The sequence below is a fragment of the Lacerta agilis genome, chromosome 11 (assembly GCF_009819535.1).
Source record: "Lacerta agilis isolate rLacAgi1 chromosome 11, rLacAgi1.pri, whole genome shotgun sequence".
NCBI lineage: Eukaryota > Metazoa > Chordata > Lepidosauria > Squamata > Lacertidae > Lacerta > Lacerta agilis.
The window spans coordinates 3,048,449-3,071,493 of NC_046322.1; the positions used below are offsets into that span (position 1 = coordinate 3,048,449).

The 23,045-nt window shown below is 42.9% G+C and overlaps 2 protein-coding genes across 4 annotated transcripts in view; one reads left to right on the forward strand and one right to left on the reverse strand.

Moving 5' to 3' along the window:
- Window positions 1-233: 233 nt before the first annotated feature.
- Window positions 234-9,046, reverse strand: NUDT2 (nudix hydrolase 2). Its single transcript, XM_033164506.1, has 3 exons — window positions 8,956-9,046; window positions 3,348-3,490; window positions 234-603 (listed from the first exon to the last, which is right to left on the reverse strand). The coding sequence occupies exons 2-3, from the start codon at window positions 3,481-3,483 to the stop codon at window positions 290-292; spliced, it is 450 nt and encodes a 149-aa protein (XP_033020397.1). The 5' UTR covers window positions 3,484-3,490; window positions 8,956-9,046; the 3' UTR covers window positions 234-289.
- A 999-nt stretch (window positions 9,047-10,045) lies between these two features.
- KIF24 (kinesin family member 24) overlaps window positions 10,046-23,045 on the forward strand; it is a 29,844-nt gene continuing 16,844 nt past the window's right edge. The window contains exons 1-3 of one of the 3 annotated variants that reach the window (XM_033163843.1): window positions 10,046-10,144; window positions 19,659-20,286; window positions 20,514-20,703. In XM_033163843.1, coding sequence (XP_033019734.1) covers window positions 19,676-20,286; window positions 20,514-20,703 — 801 coding nt within the window. In that variant the 5' untranslated portion in view covers window positions 10,046-10,144; window positions 19,659-19,675. Of the gene's footprint in view, window positions 10,145-10,263; window positions 10,443-19,658; window positions 20,287-20,513; window positions 20,704-23,045 lie in introns of those variants that run through there. The other 2 variants (XM_033163841.1, XM_033163842.1) reach the window with 2 other exon arrangements.

Sequence of the window (23,045 nt, forward strand, 5' to 3'; positions counted from 1 at the left end):
TAGGTTGCATCCAGACCCTGTTTCGCCAATTGTCAATTACCAGTGTAAAGGCTTAGCATATAACTTATAGAGGCTGTTTTGAATTCTGCTCACGCTAAACATCCCTCTCTAAGAATTTGGGGGGATGGAAGCATCCATGCTTTAAGTAGCTTGACATAATTAAAGTGCATATTTAGGATTTTCGCATCCCCCCCACCCCCATTATTCTCTGCTTTTATTTTTTAAAGAATAGTCAGTTAAACTTTCAGTTAAAAAAAACAAAACCCCACTCCTGCATCCCCTGGAGCATTCAGCCTTTGGAGCAGAGAAAGTTGTGTGCCTCCCTAAAGGCACTTTGCATTTCCTTGAACTCTGCAAGCCTGCAAGCGTCATTGAGGGTCAGCCAGCAAAAGGCCTGGTGCTCCGATGAGAGCTTGACCTCCGTGTTGCTGTCCTTCATTTCAGCCAGCCAGTAGATGACGGTTTTGGCTTTGCCATTCACTGTGTAGTTCAGCTCCTTTTTAAACCCATCAATGATGGTGAACTGAGTGGAGTCCAGCCCAGCCTCCTCCTGCGTCTCCCGGAGGGCAGTCTGCAAGTCATCTTCCCCAGGATCAACGTGGCCTGACACGAGGAAAGGAAAGCAGAATTTTCAGGAAAGCAAAAACAAGGGGCTCTGCTTCTTATCTTCTCCTGACACTTGGTTCTAGAGTACTTTTTATGTTGTCACAGAAAAAGAAAGTGTTTTGTGGTTGGCTCCAAACATCAACATGCTTTACTGCAGAGGTGGCTGCATTTAATGTGTCCCCAAAATATTTAGCTACATACCGCCTCATCCTCAGGGCTTTGGGCAGGTAGCAAGCAAAGTCAGTACCATTATAAATTAACACTTTCCAGATTTACTGGTAAATCTGAGCACCAAAGGCCAGTCTAAACAGAGGAAGCTGCCTTGCGCCAGACCAGACTATCTGCCAATCCAGCTCAATTCTTTTCCACTCTGACAGTCAGAAATGTCTCTCCAGGGTCTTTCCCAGCACTTGCTACATGATCCTTTTTTGAAATGGGAGATTCTGGGGATTGAGGCTAGGATGGTTCTGTGTGCAAAGCATGCACTCTACCTTCCATATCTGGCAATACTTCCAAAACGAAAATTCAACTTTGCTGCATGTGCAGAGAGAAAGTGCGCCCTAACTAGGGGTTGGGGGCTTTGCATCATAGTTTATAAAAATCCCCAAACATGCTAGGCATAGCTGTCAACTTTCCCTTTTTTAAAGGGAAATTCCCTTATTCCGAATAGGATTCCTCACGAGAAAAGGGAAAAGTTGACAGCTATGATGCTAGGTGCTGTCTATAAATAAAGAGAACGGGGACTTTCTGCAGGCCCACCATTTCCTTTTCACATACTTGCTGTCTGCAACCGACACAGCAAAGGCCAAATGGGTCACAAGTAAAGAGATCGTATTTAAGGTGTGTCAGATCTAAGCCATTTATTCACTGAAACATTAACTAGCAGCACATAAGCGGTGGCCTTTTAGAATTGGATGATATGTTTTTAATGTATTTTTCCCCCTCTTGGTTTTAATGTATTCAAGTGGGATGTTTTGCCTGTCTGTTTGGTTGTAAGTCACTCTGGGTTGCCCTGGGCAAGATAAAACAACTAATAAATAGATAGATTGATGGATTAGATAGATCAATAGATAGTAAGGCAGTGATGGTCAACCTGCAGCCATCTCGGATGCCAACTCTTAAAAGCCCCAGCCAGGAGGACTAAGAGTCAGGGACGATGAGAGTTGTAGTTTGGCAACATCTGAAGGGCCACAGATTAGTCACCCCTGAGTTTAAGGTTTGCAATGGTCACCGGTGCAAGAACAGGAGTATCACTGCCATAAAATACACTTAAAAGTTATTTTGAGGAAGGTGAGTAGGGCTGGGCAATATATTGATATATCCAAAACCGGTTTGAAGTCCATATCATGATATTAGTATCATATTTTTTTACCTAGCAATATATTATGAATGTGTGGGATTGCTATGCAAAAATCACAATATGAGAAAAACCGTAAGGTTAGCCAGTGCCTCTACATAGCTCTATCCATATTTCAGACACTGTTATATATCAGGGTACTGTGATGTTTAGCTTGTGATACCGTATTTTTCGCTCCATAGGGCGCACCAGACCATAGGGCACACCTCGTTTTTAGAGGAGGAAACTAGAAAAAAAATATTTTTCTGGTTTTCCTCCTCTAAAAGCCCTGTTTTTTTGAGGATCAGCTAAAAGTTTTGCAGCTTTTTATTGCAAAGGGAAAAGCCCTGTTTTTTTGAGGATCAGCTAAAAGCTTTGCAGCTTTTTTTGCAAAGGGGGAAAAGCAAAGAGGAAAAGCTCTGTTTTTATGGGGTTCAACTCACATTTCTGCAGCTTCTAAAGCAAAGGCAGCCTTTTCTACAGATTATTCCAGACAGATAAACTAATCAGCCAGTCACATGTAGCTGGGGAAACAAACAACCTCCCTCTGCAGCACATTCAACAAAGGAGGGCGGAGCTGAAAGGTAGCCGGGGACTCTTATCTCTCTCCCGATCTCTTGCTGATCAGCTGCTGAGCGGGGTCCTTTCAACACCCCCTTTTCTCTTTGTAAAATAAAAAGGATGATCCTCTTTTGGCCCCTGGGCAATTCAGCTCCAGGGACCACCATTTGCTCCATAAGACGCACAGATATTTCCCCTTACTTTTTAGGAGGAAAAAAGTGTGTCTTATGGAGCGAAAAATACGGTATATTGTGGTGTTGAAAACCAGGTATTGCCTGGCCCCAAAAGTGAGTTGAACATGGGGGAAAGCACATCTGGCGAAGGCAGCTATCCTTGCCAGCTACAGCATTATTTCTAACACAAAGATCCCATTTTCAGTCAGGTATAAATATAGCCTATTTTCAAGCTAGCTTTAGCATTCCCTGAGAAAAGTCAGCCTTTGCTTTCACACAGATATATTATGGACAGAAATATAAACACAGCAAGCCACATGGGGTCTAAGAATAACAAAGGCAACATAAATAAGCCTAAGCCAGAGCTCCTGCCCTGAAATATCATAAACAGCCAGCCAAGGAGTCTTATCAGTAACACAGCGACTCCAAGATCAGTTTCCAGGAAGCAACAGTCCAAAGAAGACTCAAGAGTCAATGGAAAACGACTTCTGAAGTCACAGTGGAACGGCGTGCATCACACTATGTCAACTGCGTTATTATTATTCACTTGCAAAATACAAGAAAAGCATGCACTTGTCTTAAAATACAGATGATTTAATTCCTTGATCAGTTGACAGCCCTGTTGAGAATCTCTCTGAAGTCGCTAGATACAATAAAAACCTATGACGCACCTTTCGGAGGGGTCCAGTGATGAGACCCATAGGATGTCTGCAGGAGAAGGTACTCAATGTTGTTCCCAGCAGCGGAAGCAGACGATTTCTCACGCAGCTTCCTGAAGATAATCAAGCCACATGCTCTCAATGACATGATTGTCCTATCCAGAACAAGTACAAATGAGAGGTATTATTAGTAAGTGCAAACTCGTGGTGGGGATAGTCCAGCAGTGAGTCAAAGTAAGGTTGGGTGGGACTGGAGAGGCTAGAGCTGTGAGTCACTGCGAAACTCCATATCTGACCATTAATATGGGAGTTGTAGTCCAAAACATCTGGAGGGCACAAGGTTGGGGAAGTCTGCTTTTGAGTGTTTAGCTGATCGTTCTTAACCATCTTCCTAATTTCACATAGTTCCTGATTTGGGGACGGGGGCTTCTAAGTTCTAAGAATCCTCCTAAAGAGCTTCCTACTCAAATTCAGAAATGCCCTGATTGGAACAGGAGGATCTGGGGTATTCAGGGACTGAATAACTGGGGTTGGCAGTTTGTCCTCACAAGTCCAATATTATTTACATTCTTATTTATATAGATGTGTATACCATCCAAAGAGCACAGGCGGATCACAACATAAAAACACAAAATACATTATAAAACAAAAACAAACCAATAACACTCCTCTCACAAACGTATTGAAAAGGTCATAGAATGCTAATCAGCCAAAGGCCTGGTTATAGAGAAATGTTTTTGCTTGGAGCCTAAAGATATATAACGAAGGTGGCAGGTAAGCATCGCTGGGGAGAGCATTCCACAAATGGGGAGCCACTATAGAAAAGCCCCATTCTAGTGTTGCCATCCTCCACCTCTCTTGAAGGAGGCACAGAAAGAAGTGTCTCAGATGATGATCACAGGGTCTGGGTCAGATCATATGGGGAGAGGCTGTCCTCAAGACAGTCCTGAACTGTTTTAAGGCTTTGTGTCAAAACCAGCTAATTGGTAGCTAGTGCAGTCGAGCCAGGGTCGATGCAAAAAACCCCATCTTGTCCTGGTGAACAGCCTGGTCGCCAAAATCTGCATGAGTTGAAATTTTCAAACCATCTTCAGAGGCAGCCCCACTTATAACGTGCTGCAGTAATCTAAACTAGAGATTACCAGAGCAGAAATAACAGGCTGTCCCTGTCCAAGTAGGGGCACAGCTGGGCTACTAGCCAAAGCTGATGGAAGGCACTCCTTGCCACTGAGGCCACTTGAGCCTCAAGCAACAGCAACGGATCCAGAAGCATCTCCATTCTACATACCCACTACTTCAAGAGCAGGCCATTTCCCATCAATCCAGTCTAGGGAACCACCCACTTACAGTGCCTCAGTCCTATTTGGATTGGGCTTCATTAGTAACAATGAACAGATGATGTTGTTGTTGTTCAGTCGTGTCCGACTCTTCAGGACCCCATGGACCAGAGCACGCCAGGCACCCCTATCCTCCACTGCCTCCCGCAGTTTGGCCAAACTCATGCTAGTCACTTCGAGAACACTGTCCAACCATCTCGTCCTCTTTCGTCCCCTTCTCCTTGTGCCCTCCATCTTTCCCAACATCAGGGTCTTTTCCAGGGAGTCTTCTCTTCTCATGAGGTGGCCAACGAACAGATACCAACAGCAAATAAGATGTTAGGCAAGATTGGCAGTCTTAAAGTTGCGATTAATGTTTTTTAGGAATAGGAATAGGAATAATTTATTATTGGCCAAGTACATTTTCCAACATACTTGGAATTTGTTTCGGCTACATTGCAATGTAAACATACAGACACTGTTCCTCTCACAATACAAAGAAGTAAAGAAACCCCACCCATATTTTACCTCCCCTTAAGCTATACAACTACGAATTTAACAATTTAATGGCACAAGGGAAAAAACTATTCTTGTGCCTGGCCGATTTTGTATATGAAGTCCTGTAGCGACGTCCAGATGGAAGTAAATCAAGCAGATGATGACCGGGATGTAAAGGATCTGCTACAATTCTCTCTGCTCTCTTCCTTACTCGGGTAGCATAAATTGTCTCTATTGAAGGCAAGCTAACACCAATTACCCTTTCTGCAATTCTTACAGCTCGTTGGAGCTTTTTCTTGTCTCTCTTAGAGGCTGTACCGTACCAAGCTGTTATAGAATTACAGAGAACAGTTTCAATGATGCCTCTGTAGAATTGAATCAACACTTCCTGGGACAATTTAAATTTCCTTAGTTGACGCAGGAAATACAGCCTCTGGTGGACCTTTTTAATAATACTATTGATGTTGCTTGACCAATTTAAGTTATAAGAAATTATGGAGCCCAGGAACTTAAAGGACTCTACTATTACAACCATGTTACCAAGAATGGAAAGTGGTGGCAGAACAGAAGAGTGCCTTCTGAAATCAATTACCATTTCTACTGTCTTTTGGATATTTAGTACCAAATTATTTTCGGTGCACCACGAAACAAGATGGTCTACTTCCCGCCTATACACAGATTCATCGTCCTCCTGGATAAGCCCAATAACTGTTGTGTCATCAGCAAATTTCAAGATCTTAACCGATGGATCAGTTGAGGTACATTCATTTGTGTATAGAGAGAAAAGAAGTGGGGAAAGGACACACCCCTGGGGAGCACCGGTATTGATGGTATTGTTGCTCGATATAATTTTCCCCAACCTCACCTGCTGCCTCCTGTCCGTTAAAAAGCTGTATATCCATCGGCAAACAGGGGCAGGTAAATTGAGATGAATTAATTTAGAAAACAATTTAGATGGTACAATAGTATTAAAAGCTGAGCTAAAGTCCACAAACAGAACTCGTACATAGGTCCGCAAGGAATCCAGGTGTTGCAGGATGTAGTGCAATGCCATGTTGATTGTATCATCTACTGACCTATTAGCTCGATAAGCAAATTGCAGAGGATCCAGCAAGGGATCAGTAACGTCTTTCAAGTAGGCCAGCACTAGTCTCTCAAATACTTTCATTACCACAGATGTTAAAGCAACTGGTCTATAATCGTTGAGAGCCAGTTTGGTGTAGTGGTTAGGAGCGGCAGACTCGTAATCTGGGGAACCGGGTTCGTGTCTGCACTCCTCCACATGCAGCTGCTGGGTGACCTTGGGCTAGTCACACTTCTCTGAAGTCTCTCAGCCCCACTCACCTCACAGAGTGTTTGTTGTGGGGGAGGAAGGGAAAGGAGAATGTTAGCCGCTTTGAGACTCCTTCGGGTAGTAAAAAGCGGGATATCAAATCCAAACTCTTCTTCTTCTTCTTCTTCTTCTTCTTCTTCTTCTTCATCACACTGATGGAAGGCTTCTTAGGTACAGGAATGATGACAGAATGTTTAAATCATCATTTTAGGTGATGATTATCCCTAACAAGCATGTGAGTTGCCATATCATGCACCATTCTCTGGGCACCAGGCTGGCGCAGTCCTAATGGAAAGATAGTCTTTTAAAGTCAGTATTTTTATGTATTTTAAGTCAGTCCCCCTCCTTCATTTTGCTGCTTTCAACTGCCTTGGTCGCAATCAATCCATGCTGCTTCCATCTCAAGCTGCATTACAACTATGATGGCAAATCATGATTACTGAACAATTTTTAGATCAGAGGGGTAGACGAGCGAGTCTGCTGCAGCCAGAACACCAGAGTCTTGCAACACCTTGCAGACATTAATAACTTTTAACGTGGCATAAACAGCTCACTTAATCAGATCCAGGAAGTGCTATACTGAGTTGAAGGCATGCATACTGACATCGTTGGAAGGGTTGTGTACGTGCAATTACAAAGTGGGGTCAAAAGGAAATGAAAACCAGAGAAGTACAGGGGATTATAATTACACTATTAACCTTGAACATTCACTGTTAATTTGTTTACTGACTTATCACTGGTCTGCATTTCCATTTCCCTCTGATATCACTGATTACTATTCCCAAGACCACGTACCTGTACTAGGGTTGCCATACAGGCAAGAAATCCCAGACATGTCCTCTTTCAGGGGGGATGGGGACCAGGACCTAGCCATCCGGGGATATTTTTTTTTCATTTTAAACCAAAAGTCCTTTTTTTAATTTAAAAAAATTGTGCACTGGAGGCTCAGGTTCAGGCCCGGGCTTTGATGACAAGTCCAAAAAAAATTAAAATAAAAATCCCCCAAAACTCAACCACTTTGGGGCTCAACAACTGTCTGGGTTTTTACTTCTTGAAATATGGCAATCCTAACGTATACATTATGCATCTGATGAAGTGTAATCTGCAAAAGCTTATGGTGTAACAACCTCAGTTAGTTATGGTGTTGCATGACTCTTTGGCAGAAGCCAGTGCAAGGTCTCCCACTAGCCCAATTGGGCTTCCCTCCTCCCCCAAATCCACTCTTGAGGGTTGGGAGACCCCCTCAGAAGGCCAGCAAGAGGAAGAGAGGGGAGATCCTGCCATCTGGAAAGCAGAAATGTTTGTGCTGGTGGAACAATCGCAAAAAACATTAAATTTCACCCTCTGTTGTTACTGTAATAAAGATGTTAACGTATCTGTTAACTATATAATTGCAATTAAGATGCCAAATACCAATAATATTGTAATTGTTAGAATCATTATTGTAATTAAGATATTAATAGCAATCTTACTGTGATTATTATTGGTAATTATTATTGGTAATTAAGATACTGATAATAATATTACTTTGCAGTGTACTCTTGTCAGTACAGCACGAGACTCTTAATCTCAGGGTCGTGGGTTCTAACCCCACATTGGGCAAACGTTTATTGCATTGTGGGGGATGGGCCCTTCCAACCCTACAATTCTACGATCCACAATATTACCATAATTAAGATATTGATTAACAACGTTGCTGTGATTACTAACAATAGCATTGCTATTATTTAAGTATATAACAAAATTGTGTAGAGCAAAAAAAGCAGTCATTAAGATATGAAGCAAATATTAACTAAGTAAACAAATTATGTAGAGCACAAGAATTATTATTTTGATAATCATAAATAAAATGTACACCCTACCCCCAAGACCATTCCATTGTAACTATCCAACCTCCCAAAATTTCAACACCTCTTGCGATGGTTTGACCCCTTTTCGTTTTAACAGTACAAATTCTACAAACACCCTCCATATCTCCTCAAAACCATTTCTCCTGCATATTCCCCACCTTAATGTCCCATGATAATTTATCATTAATAGCTATATCCCACACCTCTTTATACCATTCTTCCATTTTATATTCTGCTTGCCCCTTCCACTTCCTAGCTATCATAATTCGTGCAGTTGACAATAAATTTGTTACAAAGTCCTTCCTGGCCTGCGAACCTTCCATCCCATCGTAAATTGAGAATGATGCTTTAACCCCATGGGTTTCTGTTATCTCCTTACAGGATTATTACTAAGATATTGAGAGCAAATAACAACTTTTAGGTGAATAACTGCCAATTAATGAAACACGAGAATGCAGTGCTGTTGTTGTTACTGAGATATGAAGCACGAGATCTAGAGGAGTTATTGCTATTAATTCACCAGATTGTGCGGAGAATCATTAGGAGTGTTTATTCTTAAATAACCGGCTTATGTCGGGTTGTTATTATTATTTCTTAAGGTATTGAAAGAATAGCCTGATTACGTGAAGCAGGAAAAGGAGCAGCTCAGGGGAGGGGGGGACAGGCGCGCGGCCTCTTCCAGGGCGGCCAAGCGAACGCTGACTGGGAGCTTCTCCAACTTACCCAACCGTAAGCGCTTCCCTCACCTCGAGGCAGCCCGAATGGGAAGGAAATTTCCCTCACCAGAGCTCGCACTCAAAGGGGCTTCCCCATTGGGCGACAGGCTTGCCAATCTTTCAGCCACCACCGGCCTCAGCCCAATCACAACCCGCAGGTAGCGGAAGTAGGGAAGTCACGTGGCTGATGCTGGGCAACAGCACCCGCCGCCGGGACTACGGAATCCAATCAGCAATCGGGAGGCGGTGCAATACGTCAGGATAGAAGCACTATTGGACTTTTTTTAATCGCCTTTGACGTGCGCCGGACGAATAGCAAAGAAGCATCCGCTTCCGTCTTATGCTGCGTGAACAGCCAATAGACGCTGACGCGCGAGAAGAGTGCCGCCTCTAGGATACCCGCTTCCCGCCTTTTTTGGGGGTCGCCTCTCCAATTGGCTCCCCACCCCCCGCTCAACGTCCTATTGGGCGGTTTGAGGTGACGTCTTGCGGCGCGACATATGGGCGCGAGTCTTTGAACGTAGGCTTGGCGTCGTCGCCATGGAGACGCGGCCTAGCCGGGCGGCCGGAGCGGTGCTAGAGCACCCTGAGGGAGTCCTTAGCGGGGGTCGGACGTATCTGGGGGGTGGGGGAGACGCGCGGCGGAAGATCCGTAGCAGGAACAGACACGGAGAAACAGGCCCAGTTGCCGCACGGTCCCCCGCCCCACACTCTGCTAGCTTCGACCTCTACCCTGTTGCCATGGCGACGGACTCGTAGAAGCGGGAGCGTCCTCCACGAGGCCTAGCGGCGGTTTTGGGCCTCCGCTTGTGAGAAGTTCCCGAGGAAAGTCAGGAGAGGCCGGCGCTGGTTTTGCGCTTCACCTGCCGGATCCCGCATTTTCGTGCAACCCAGTTAGGATAACGCGCTTTTCGGATTTCCTGGGCCTTTGAGTCATTATTTAAATGTGCAACCAGGCCTTGTTTTAAAACCAGTTTAAAAGCTTTAAAGTGGGGCATGGAGGAACCGACCTCGGATCTGAAAGGAGTGACAGGCCGCCTTGCTTTCCCCCTCACATAACGTTTGGCAAGATTTTGGAGGCATCAATTTTCAGCAGGTAATGCTCGTTGCAGGTATCTCTGGTGCCACCGTTTATCTTCAGTGAAAGCCTGATTGCAGGTTTGTTTTTGTTTTTGTTTTTTCTCCTTGTATTCCTAGAGTCTGGCAGCCCGCTTTTCAGTCCAGGAAGGATTTTGTGCAAAATCTGAGCTTGCCTAAAGCGATAAACTCAGAAAATCCGAAATAACGATGAAAGTGCAGTCTGGCTTGGATGGTATGAAAAATACAAAATTCGGAAGAGAATGAAAATCAGCAGTTCTGAAAGACCTGGGAATATAAAAAGAAAAGAAAAAAAGGTATCAAACTTGTTGCCTGGCAGATCTCCTTGCGGAAAGAATTGCAGAGATGGTAGCATCACCCCAAAGAAGGCTCTGCCACTAGTCATTGTCTTTGTCACTCCGCTTCTACTGGATACAAATAAGGCCTTAAAGAACCTATATTCATGGGCAAGTTTATGTGGGAGAAAGTACTCCTTAAGATGCCTAGGTTTTGGCTATTATCTGCCTTGTGGTGGTGGTGGGGGAAGTGGTTAGAGGGGTCACAGAGACCCAGGTTCAGATCCCCATGAAGTACAGTATACTTTGTAGCTGGTCAACCTCTGTGTAACCTAACACAGCATTGTTGAGAGCAGGAATTGAGTCGTGGGAGAAACACTTATGCCACCGTGAGCAGGGATAGGGAGCTGGATATGGCTGGCAGGACAAAGTCACCATGATGTCAGGTAATCTGTTTTCACTTGTGCAGATGATCAGTTGATTACCAGAACTTGTAAAGCACCAGGCTGTGCTGATCAGCTGGTTGTTGGTGCTTGCAAAGCACTGTGCCTGCAGGTCTGCAAATTCCCTTTTGCCCAGCTTCATCTTTACCTGCCCCACACCTGATGTCATATGTGGTGGGTGTGGCTTGGCCAATAGGTTCATCACCCCTTTAAGAGAAACAGCAGGGTATAACTGCCTTGTCTCTTCCCAATTCATTGCTCCTGCACAATCTCTCAACACTGAGCAAGGTTGTACAGGTGCAACTCGAAAAATTAGAATATCGTGGAAAAGTCCATTTATGTAAGCAATTGTTTTCATTAGCTACTGGAGTTTAATATATGAGATAGACTCATGACATGCAAAGCGAGATATGTCAAGCCTTTGCTTGTTATAATTGTGATGATTATGGCGTGCAGCTGATAAAAACCCCAAGGTTGAAATTGTTAATTTGGGGTTCTCATCAGCTGTATGCCATAATCACCACAATTATAACAAATAAAGGCTTGACATATCTCGCTTTGCATGTCATGAGTCTATCTCATATATTAGTTTCACCTTTTAAGTTGAATTACTGGAAGAAATTAACCTTTCAACGATATTCTAATTTTTTGAGTTTCACCTGTAGCATGGGGAAAGCTCTGCTAGCACCAGCTGCAACTATGCAAATTGGGCTGGTGGGGGGGGGAAGATGTGTGAATTTTGGGTAAACAGGTGCTGCCTTGTCCTAGATGGGACATTGCTTCTATGAGACTGACCTCATTTTGAGGTACATCTTTGTACAATAATTGGAAATGAACAGGGCTGAGGCATTGTTTCTTGTAACCTCAGCTTGTATCGGATAATGCATTCCTATTTGGAAAAGAAAACAGGCTGAGTCTTTCTCCTCAGCATCTTCTAGGCTGCAGTCTTATGTACTTTGTTGCAGCCTAAAGATAGAGAGTGGATTCTATGCTGTGGTCATTCTGTTGATGGTTCTGTGTGCTTTATACATGCCCAGGAATTACTAAAACGCAGCTGCCTTTGGGGATGGGCCTTGCAGATACTTGAAAGCGATGCTGTAAGCACATGTGCTTTAAACTTTGTTGTGCCAAATTCTTTGTGTGGCACAGTTGGCTATACTGGCATACCATACTAAGCCTATTCCTGCTTATTGCTGGGAGTCTCACCAGCGCTATGTTTTGCAGTGTGCTGAGCTGCCCTATAAGAAGGAGAGAATGTGTTATGGGAGGGGAGCAGCAGGAGATTTGGGGCCTGCTGCAAAAGATCCAGGGCTCAGGATCTGGCACCTCCATGAATGTCCCACTTCCTTGGTTCACATTTTAAGGGCCATGGTAAAGCTGTGGGATCATAGCACCCTTGGTGGAAAGCCAGAGAAAGGGAGTGATCTCTCCACCCCTGTGCTGCTTCAGAGTGTGCCCTGCTTCTCTATCAGTGTTTTCCATGAAATAGGAAAGGTCAGTATGTGGTGAATGAATTCCCCAATCTGTTTGTTCACCAGTTTATCTTGTTAGGATTCACATTGTGTCCTGGTGCTCCTCTAAATTCCCTTTGGCATTACAGTAACACATCACTTCAGTCTTCCAAGCAGTATACTGCTATGCATCCTCCCAAGTAGATTTACCGTATTTTTCGCTCCATAGGACGCTCCGGACCATAGGGCGCACCTCATTTTTAAAGGAGGAAACAAGAAAAAAAAAATATTTTTCTGGTTTTCCTTCTCTAAAAGCCCTGTTTTGTTTTGTTTTTTGTTTTGTTTTTGAGGATCAGCTAAAAGTTTTGCAGCTTTTTTTGCAAAGGGAAAAGCCCTGGGGTTTGGGGTTTTTTTTTTTTTTGGAGGATCAGCTAAAGGTTTTGCTGCTGTTTTTGCAAAGGCAAAAGGCCTTTTTTGAGAATCAGCTAAAAGTTTTGCAGCTTTTTTTGCAAAGGGAAAAGCCCTAGGGGTTTTTTTTGTTTTTGTTTTTGTTTTGAGGATCAGCTAAATGTTTTGCAGCTTTTTTTGCAAAGGGGGAAAAGCAAAGCTCCTTTTGCAAAGGGGGAAAAGCAAAGAGGAAAAGCCCCATTTTTATGGGGTTTAACTCACATTTCTGAAAAATCTTAAAGAAAGGGAGCCATTTCTACTGTTTTCAGACAGATAATCTAATCAGCCAGTCACATGTCCTGGGGAAACAAACAACCTCCCTCTGCAGCACATTCAACAAAGGAGGGCGGGGCTGAAAGGGAGCCGGGGACTCTTATCTCTCTCCCGATCTCCTGCTGATCAGCTGCTGAGCGGGGTCCTTTCAACACTCCCTTTTCTCTTTGTAAAATAAAAAGCACAATCTGCTTTTGGCCCCTGGGCAATTCAGCTCCAGGGACCACCATTCGCTCCATAAGACGCACAGGTATTTCCCCTTACTTTTTAGGAGGAAAAAAGTGTGTCTTATGGAGCAAAAAATACGGTACTTTAGTGGATGTTTCTTTGTATGCCAAAAGGACTTGTGCTCTGTCCTGAAGCATTCAGGCCTCCCTCCACCTTAGCTTGATTGTCGGGAAGATGCACATTGATCCTAGTGTGTGGCAGTAGGCGTCCCCCTCCTCAGCCAACAAATATGGCAGAGTTTGAGAGGATCCTGCTTCAGGGCTGAGATTTGGACCTGGTGACCATAAGATGAATCCTTTCATCCCAATGGATGTTGTGTGACACTTGTGCACTTAGGGGATTTTGCTTGCCCTTGATACCTCTTGCCCTACAGTCTGAATACTCGGTGCTGCCTTTGTCCGTGGGCAAACTCAGTAAAAGGCAGAATGTTCCTTGCACCCTCTCCGTTGTTCGTTTGCTATGAGCTGCAAATTGCAGCATAGCTTAAAAGCCCTGTTGGAGCTTTGGAATGTCTTTCTCCCCTGAGCTGGAACAAGAACTTGGTAAAGTATAGGCAGCTTTCCTCCCTCCTATCATTTCTATAACTCGAAAGGAAGAAGCTGGTTGCTATGTAACAGAAACCATTAACATGGCAACTGAAGCACAGGGAATGAAGCAATAATAGCTTCAACTGTGTAAAGACAGGTTTCCTTTTATATAGAAACATAATGAAGAAAGCATTCTTGGATTTCTGAAAGCTTCCCTTGCAGGAAAGAATCGCGTGCAATTTTTAAATGATTAGCTGCCCACTATAACTCAGACTTGTTTTATTCACGTACCAGGAAAATGAGAAGTTTCCAGGAACCACAACAGCTGTTGTCTACAGCAGTTGTCCTACATCGGCTGTGGAGCAGAGGCTTTTTCACTGAGGTCATCAGGCTAAAATTAATGTAAAAGAATGATCAGGAAATGGATCAGGCTGCTGTATTTGAAATTAGTGGTGAGAAAGAGTAATGCTAACTGGCTAGCTTTTACCTACAGTTACAAAGTAGGTAGTGTTTTCATTTTTATTTGATAAAACTTTTATTAGCATTTTCAGTTTTGCAGAACTATTTATGTAGGCAGTATGAAGAACTTAAAAGCACAGAGTAGAGTTTGTGAGATTAAAAATAAATGAAAAATGAATGGATTAGAGAGATCCTGGATTGCTATGATTTGCACAGGCAGACACACATACACCCACCCACCAAGGGTGTAAAATATTTGATATGCTAAGGGAAGGGGAAGCAAACAATATTACTTTGTGGATTCCATTGCCACCTTTCAAGGGGCAACAGTTTATGATCATCTGTGCAGTTGAAGACGGGCAATAAAACTGTATTGGTAATACTCTTCTCTTCCCACTCCCATCTCCGAGTACACCAGGGTACCATTAGGTGAGGCAGAATACAGTGGAACCCCGGGTTCCATTCCGGGTCGCCGTGCGTAACACGGGTGTGCGTATCCCGAACACACACACACACAAATCTGGAAGTAGCGCGATTTGAGCGCTTCTGCGCATCCGGGGGTCGCGCGCTCCGGAAACGCTTCCGGGTTGCGCCCGTTCTTAACTCGAACATCCGCAACCCGGGGTGTGCGTAACCCGGGGTTCCACTGTATATATCTCCGCTACCCCTTTTAATATAATGGTGGTCATGCTCCCTAATGCTGGGAATGCCCTCTTGGGTTCATTGGTTGGGTGCCAGGTTAGAGCCGGAAGGATCATATAGGGAGAGCTTTTCGGCTGCTCCTGTCAACCAGGGTTGTGCCCGGTGGTGTCCACGCACATGCATACCACTTGCCCACAGGCATTTCTCCCTCCAGTGTGGTGTACTGGTAATCTCGTAATCTTGGGAACCGGGTTCGTGTCTCCACTCCTCCACATGCAACTGCTGGGTGACCTTGGGCTAGTGACACTTCTCTGAAGTCTCTCAGCCCCACTCACCTCACAGAGTGTTTGTTGTGGGGGAGGAAGGGAAAGGAGAATGTTAGCTGCTTTGAAACAAAATAGAAAATTCTTTCCAGTAGCACCTTAGAGACCAACTGAGTTTGTTCTTGGTATGAGCTTTCGTGTGCATGCACACTTCTTCAGATACACTGAAACAGAAGTCACCAGATCCTTAAACCTGCTTTGAGACTCCTTCAGGTAGTGAAAAGCGGGATATCAAATCCAAACTCTTCTTCTTCTTCTTCTTCTTCTTCTTCTTCTCCCCCAGTCTACAAATCTGTCATTTAGATAGAGTACCAGAAGATTCAAAATAGAGTTCCTTTGTGAAGGGGATGTGGTGGAGCTATTTCACTGTGTCTGAACAAGGAAAGAATATTCTGCTTGGTTTTGTTGTTCCGCTATGTGCCCTGTGGCCACTTTGCACTGGAGTAAAATAGAGCAGAATGGAAAGCAACAGCTGCCCCTTGTGAAGCTGAAATTTAAATCTGAGCAGCAAATTCCTCCCCACGCCCTAACCCAGATCCTCACCCTGGTGCCATTTATTCCTGTGAATGAATTTCCTGTGGGAAATGTATGAGCGCAGGAGGTGTAAATGATATTCAGCATGCATTATTAAATTTAAAGTGATTTTTTTCTGGAGGCCATGGTTTTCTCTCTTTTGTACTTATGTGGATATCATTGCCTCATGGGCAATACAATACTGTATTTGCGTGATGGGATAAGTGGCTTTCCCCTTCTGTACCAGCAGGTGGCACTGAAGATAAGAATGTAGCTTTTTAAAATTATTATTTTAAAGCACTGTTTTTTCCTCTGTGTAGCTGGTAATAAATACTTGCTTTTGAGAAACGCTTTTTACGTTTGTAAGTGAGGGTCACAACAGTTAGGAAACAGATGAGGCTGCAGACCATTGTTTCAAACTACTGTTGTATAACAGATAGTGTTTGGGCATAAAATCATAATTCTTTTCTGCCATGAAATTTGCTGAATGACCCTGGTGCCTAGCCTACCTTACAGGGTGGTTGTTAGAATAGATGGAGGAAGAAGGAGACCCATGTATAGTGCTCTGGGGCCCTTGGAGGATGGGTGGGATAAAAATGCAACATGTTGGATTAATAGGCTGGAGTAAACCTGACCCATGATGGCTAGCTGCTCTAGAATACAAAATCCAGTGGCTGCAGTCCAGCTGAATTGTGAACAGTGGGAATCCTGCCATTGGCTTCAGGGTAGAATGCTTCTTAAACATGCTTTTTACATAATAAATTGACCTGATTCTGCTTGTAGCTCAGAATTAATTCTCTTATGTCCCTGGTAGGTGGCGGCATGATCGTTCAAACTCAGCTGCTGAATTTCTAGATGTAGCTTAACATTTTAAAACGTCTAATTCATGAGGCACCGGGGCATAAACAAGATAAATAAGTGAAATAAACATGTAGAGAATGGGAAAAGGTGGGTTTTTACAGCCTGTTCTTATGCTTTGTTTGAAGCAGATCCTGTTGATTTCTGTATGCAGAGTACTGGGTCTTAAAACCACAGTGTTTGCGTCAAAAATTGGTATTCTTGTAGTTCAGGTGAATTTTCTTACTTACCATTTTTTTTATTTTTCCTAAATGCAAACTAAAAATTATGTGGCTAGTGCTCTCTGCATCTCATCATCCAGAGATCCCTCCCATGTAGCAAGTGGTTCTGCCTTCTGGGTAGTTAAAAACATGTTGTTGAACTAGTGGTTGTTTTAGCCTTATTCTTCATAACTTGTTCCACCACCCCAGTAATGTTTAATCATCCTTTTGCCCAGGTTTCTGGCCTCCCAAGTGCACAGGATAGTATTAAAGCATCTTTTCAGGTGCGCTTGTTGGATTGATTGCTTCAGTCTCACTTTGTTATTGGATTTTGACATTTTGGGGCTAGTTTTGTTTTTTGTTGCTGTTTTTATTATGTTTTGCTGTATTCTGTTTTATCTTGTAACCCACCTTGAGGAGGCTATTTATTTATTTATTTATTGCATGAAATTTATATACCACTTGATTGTAAAAAAAAAAAAAATTGCCCCCCCAAAAGCCCTCAAAATGATTGCTCTGAAATGTGACCTGAAAATATTTTAAATAAACAATAGAGCATTTGATTTCAGTAGATTCAGCTAACAATTTGCTTTCCTTCCAGCAAGTCTTCTTTCTTTAACACTGAATTGCTGGTGACTGAGATCATAATCGGTTGACAAACGAAGCTTTCAGCATTTGTTTGATCAAAAGGGAAATTCCACCAAGAAACAAATTGAAGTTTTGTTTGGGGATTTGTGAGTTTCTATCAAATAATTTTATAAGAATGCATCCTGGATGTAGGTAGAGGGAAGTGTCATTAGCTTGAAATAAATATGAATAAAATCCTACTTAGTGCGTCAAGATTGTAAGATTTTCTCAATAATAATAATAATCAAATGTTGCACAATAAAAAGGGAAATATAAACTTGAAATTGTGTATAGTTGCTCATCTTAAATACACTTAGGTTGGAGTGAAACTATTTGATTTCCAGAGCAGCAGTAGCACACTTAAGATTGGAGGAGAACCTTTTTAATATATTAATAAATGCAGGCACCCCTTTGTCTTTGTGACATGATGACCTTTTGAATTTGTCCATATCCATTTCACTGCCTTTTGATCATTAGCTGTGGGGAGCCTTTGGGACACATGGTTGGCCTGGAAGAGGCACATCTAAATTTAGGCACATTGCTTTCTGTAGCTGGTAGAGTCCATTTCTGCAGCTTGTAGCATTAGTTGTAGATACTTTGCAAGTGTAAGAAGCCGGGAGCCGCAAGTAAGTGATTGCATGTTCTAGTATGTGCTTCTCAGTGTACAGTAGTGTTATCGTATACTGTGAATATTTGTGTATGACTAACTGTCTGACTTGATTGATTGACTGATTCTATTTACACACTGCAATACTTCATTAGAGGTGCTTTTTTAAGGCTCCTGAATGGAGGTCACAATTTAAGAAGATCTACTTATAAGTTCATTGGAGAAAAAGAAGCAATATTCATTATTATACATTTTGTGTTTGAAGTAGGCACTGTTCTGCCTTAGGTTCATGAGTTTGATGGATAGATTTGGGGCTCCAGGATTCCATTCTCCTCATAAACTCGTATTATACAGCTGTGATTTTAAAGTCACTTGTTTGTTAATTTTGTCAGAGTGACAAGGTGAGCACAGCTCATTCACAATGAGAAGCATTGCTGAATACCTTTTGATGAAAGCACTGATACACCCTGGATATCCAGAGTTTCCTTTCTCTGCTCTCTGTATTTCTTAGCTCCAGTAAATGCCATAAGCTGCTCTGGGAGGAATGATGATTAAGGGCAGGTTAAACAGGGTCAAAACTAGGTAATTAAATTTTGAAGCAGAAAATTATTTATTTTCTTTGATTTATTTTCCTTTCATTTATTATTTATTTTTTAAACATGTATTTCCCACTTTTCTTAAATTACTCAAAGCACACACAACAATCATAATACGGTACACCAGTAATCCAGTAATAACGACGAGACAATTAAAAATCTAAAAATTAATAAGCAATCAGAGTAAAAAGGGGAACCAAACCCATTTACAACAAACAGAAACGAGCCTAGTAATTCCTAACGTGTTAAATATAGTGAAGTAGCCTGTGTAATGCCATTTCCAGAGTGTCTGCCAATGTTTAGTGGGCTGGAGCAAGATGGCAACGAGTCTTGTGGGACCTTAAACACTAATTTTTATGGGAAGTGTCAGTAGTAGAGCTCCTGCTCCCAGTTAGTGTACTACAGACAATACTGAACTAGATGAACCAGCATTCTCACTTGGAATAAGGCAGATTCCTAGATTTCAATGGTGTCTGCTTTTGTGGAGTAGAGGCCACTTTGTTGGAACCACGAACTTTTGTCTGGTTGGCAGGTGCACATTTCTAATGGGAAATGAAATGCAAGCCAGAAGGCTTCTGTTTCCAATCTCGTCAGCTGTTTGCTCACTGGGGAGTTTCGCTAAGCCACTGTTCTTCAGCTCCCTGCCTGTAATAGGATGGCAATATTACTGGCCTACTTGACAGAGTTGATGTAAGGATTACTGAAATGATAGCTTCACAGATGAATGGGGATCTGAACCTGGGGTTTCCATCTCCGCTGGTACTCATGGCAGTGTTATTTTCATGTCTAGAAATAATTTAAATATGAATAAAACTTTCCATGGTAAGGCACTATCCACCAGTAAACTCTGCTATGTGAGCACTGCTGCTGCAAGACCCTGATTCATTTTTTGCAGGATCTTTGCCCTATTTCCAGCCAGCCCTTTAGCATGAAGCAGATGCTCTGTTGCAGCTGTCCTTAATGGATCGTTTTCATGTTGTTTTTTTTAAAAAGTCACTGTTTCATATAGACATGTTTCGCTTTGTCTTTTTTGCTTTATTTAGTAGACCTTGAATAGAAGATGGCCTCCTGTCTATACGATTGCCTTTGTGAAGCAGAGCTTGAGAAATATTTTCCCCATTTTAGTGCCCTTGGCTTTCAGAGGATTGATGAACTTGCCACGGTCTCCATGAAAGATTACACCAAGCTGGGGGTGCATAACATGAGGGACCGCAAGCGCCTCTTCCAGCTCATTCGAATAATCAAAATGCTGCAGGCAGAAGAGGAAGCAATGAGGAAAAAACAGCATTTTCAGACAGGTGCTCTCTACCTCCGGCCTCAGGCGACTAGATGTGGCCCTCGAAGACAACTGCACTTTGATTCCCTCTCGGAGGAAAGAGATGGAGGGAGGAAACAGCTTGAGCCTGAGTTGTGTGCCTTATCCAACTGCTCTGTAAATGAAGATAAAGATGATTTAGCTGCAGTGTTGAGCCACGAAGCTGAGTACAAAAGACCTAGGAAAGACTCTTTGAATGCTGCTGCTGCAACATGGACAGAACATAAACTGGGCATTCCAGCTATCAGTTCATCGAACGATAATGCTCCTCTTCTAGGGGATGTCGAAGCCCCCATTGTACAAAGAGTAGCTCATATTTCAGGTTATAATTATGGAGTGCCTCATTCTTGTACCAGGTAATAACCATTTATCTGTATTCCTTTACATGGAACAATGTAATTCTCTCCTTCATACATGCGGGGAAGTTAAAAGTTACAAAATAAATATAATTCTGCAACCAATTATCCTACATACTGTTTTAGGAATACATTGTGCATACATTTGATTTACACATATAAATTTCTATAGCGTGGGCTGACTTTGAAATTGCAAATTTAGCATTTTTGACATCCTGTGTTCCCAGACCTAATGGTTCTGAGAAGGAGACTCCGTGGACTGAGACTGACAAGATCCGTGTGTGCGTTCGAAAGCGTCCCCTTGGCTTAAGAGAAGAGAGGCGTGGGGAAGTGAATATCATCACAGTAGAAGATAAAGAAACCCTCCTGCTCCATGAGAAGAAGGAGGCTGTTGACCTCAGCCAGTACATTTTGCAGGTTGCAGTATTTTGGCTCCTTATATCTTGTAATCTTGTATCATGTCTTAAACAGTAATGGTATCAAACTGATCTATTTACAGTCAAAGAGAATATAAAACAACAACTTCCCACAGCAGAACTTGGAGTACTAATCTGTATTCCAAAAAATTACCTTTTATAATAATAAAAAAGAGAAACTAAACCTGAGCATACAAAACAGTGAAAACAGTTAAATCCAGAATATTCATCAACTCCCTATTCACTGAATATTAAGCTCTTTTTTGAAAATGAGAACTTTTGCATGGACTTCCATAGGCCCAGGGGATAAGGCTTTAGAGACAGGAAAGGTGAGAGAAGAAGCTGCTTATGAGAGAGGGTGTCTTTGTTCTTTTGCAATGGCTTGCTGATAGGTGGAGAAGGATCTCCTCCAGAAATCTGAATGACTGCTTTAGTCCCTGGGGTCTTACCTTAATGGATGTCACTGATCTCAGGCGTAGGAAATAACAATTTGAAAGTTGAAGCCAACACCTTGATTTGCTCCTGGAAGCTGAAAGGGAGCAAGCGTAGTTGCAGCAGTGATAGCAAGCAAGCAAGCAGCATTGCAACAATACTGCAGTCTGTAGGAGAATACTACAGTGTATTGTAGGCCAACAAAGGGGCAGGTGTCCTCCAATGTCCATGGACCCCTATACTCTTTGTTTATTTTAGATATTTTGGGACATGGGTGGCACTGTGGTCTAAACCACTGAGCCTCTTGGGCTTGCCGATCGGAAGGTCAGCAGTTCGAATCTGCACGACGGGGTGAGCTCCCATTGCTCTGTCCCAGCTTCTGCCAACTTAGCAGTTTGAAAGCATACCAGTGCAAGTAGATAAATAGTTATCGCCGCAGCGGGAAGGTAAATGGTGTTTCCGTGCGCTCTGGCACTCGTCACGGTCCTCTGTGCACCAGTAGCAGTTTAGTAATACAGGCCACGTCACCCGGAAAACTGCCTGCAGACAAACGCCGTCTCCCCCGGCCTGAAAAGTGCCACACCCCATAGTCACCTTTGACTGGACTTAACCATCCAGGGGTACTTTACCTTTACCTTTTAGATACCTATTACATTTATAGCAGCAGGGAATTTGACATTACCAGAAAATGATTGCATAATAATTAAATGCTGCTGTATTATATTCTCATACTGCACAACAGTGTTTCACGAATCACTCTGGTGTGAATGCCTATGGTACAGTGGAAGTTACATTCCAAATGCCATATTGTGCTCTAGAGAGATATTCCTGCCACATATGAGCCACAACCTGTGATTGGCGGGTGGCGAGGAGAGGAATCTCAGGCCAGTACTGGAACACTCCCCAAATAACATTACAAATGGTGCTAAAAGGATGACATGATCCAAACTTTTTACTTATCTAGACTGATAAACATGCAATTTCTCTTGCTTGAAACTTTTCTGCAATTCTGTTGGACTTGCCTCTGATTTACACCCTCCCCCCAAAAGAGAAATGGGTATTTCTAAAGATTAAATGTGTTTCCTAGCATTGTCTTCTCTCTTTTTGGTTGGAAAGTGAGCAAATTGTGATTACTGCCTGAGGCGCCTGTGCTTAACAAAGGCAACAGAACTGGGCTGCCAGCCTAGTGAATTCCCTTTCCCCCAGTTTCCATTGTACTAGAGAGCAAGGTTCTCACAGGCCTCCAGTGCTCCAGTTCTCTCTGAATGATCTATGCTCTCTCTTCCTCTGCCCTCCTTCCCCTCTGTGGTTAATGATTTTTCAACTAACAGTCTTGCATCTTTTTTCTCTCTTGGTCCCAGGTACCTTCTGCTGCCTAGATCAAATTCTCATTCCGATTGACAGCAGCAGGAAGGTAACCAGTCTGCAGAGCAGCATGATATGTACACACATGCCCCTGGTGCTTCAATTCAGTGGGGCTCTTGCCAAACAAACAAATAAATAAAAATTCCTCATAGATTGTGCCTACTGACACAGCTTAAGATGAAGAAGCCTTAAGTGCAGGAAGTTTTACTTCTGAAATTGTGAAACGAGGATTTCCTAGAAATGTCTTTCTAGTTTCCTAGTTTCCTTTGCCTAAAAAATACATCAGAATTTGGTAGTGGAAGTTCCCTTTCAGCAGCAAGAATCCACGGCTTGATTTTGGACCTTAACTTTTATTTTGCATCATTCCATGTTATCATTGTATACCTGTTCGCTTAAGGCAAGATGAAGTATTCTCTTCTCCCTCCCTCCCTCCTCCCTTTCTTATTTTAGCTCTGCTCACAGCTTTGTTTCCAGTGACACTTGCTTGGTACAGTTGCTGAATCCATTAGTTTGCTCTGGCTGATGGTGATTGCATGATGTCTGGAT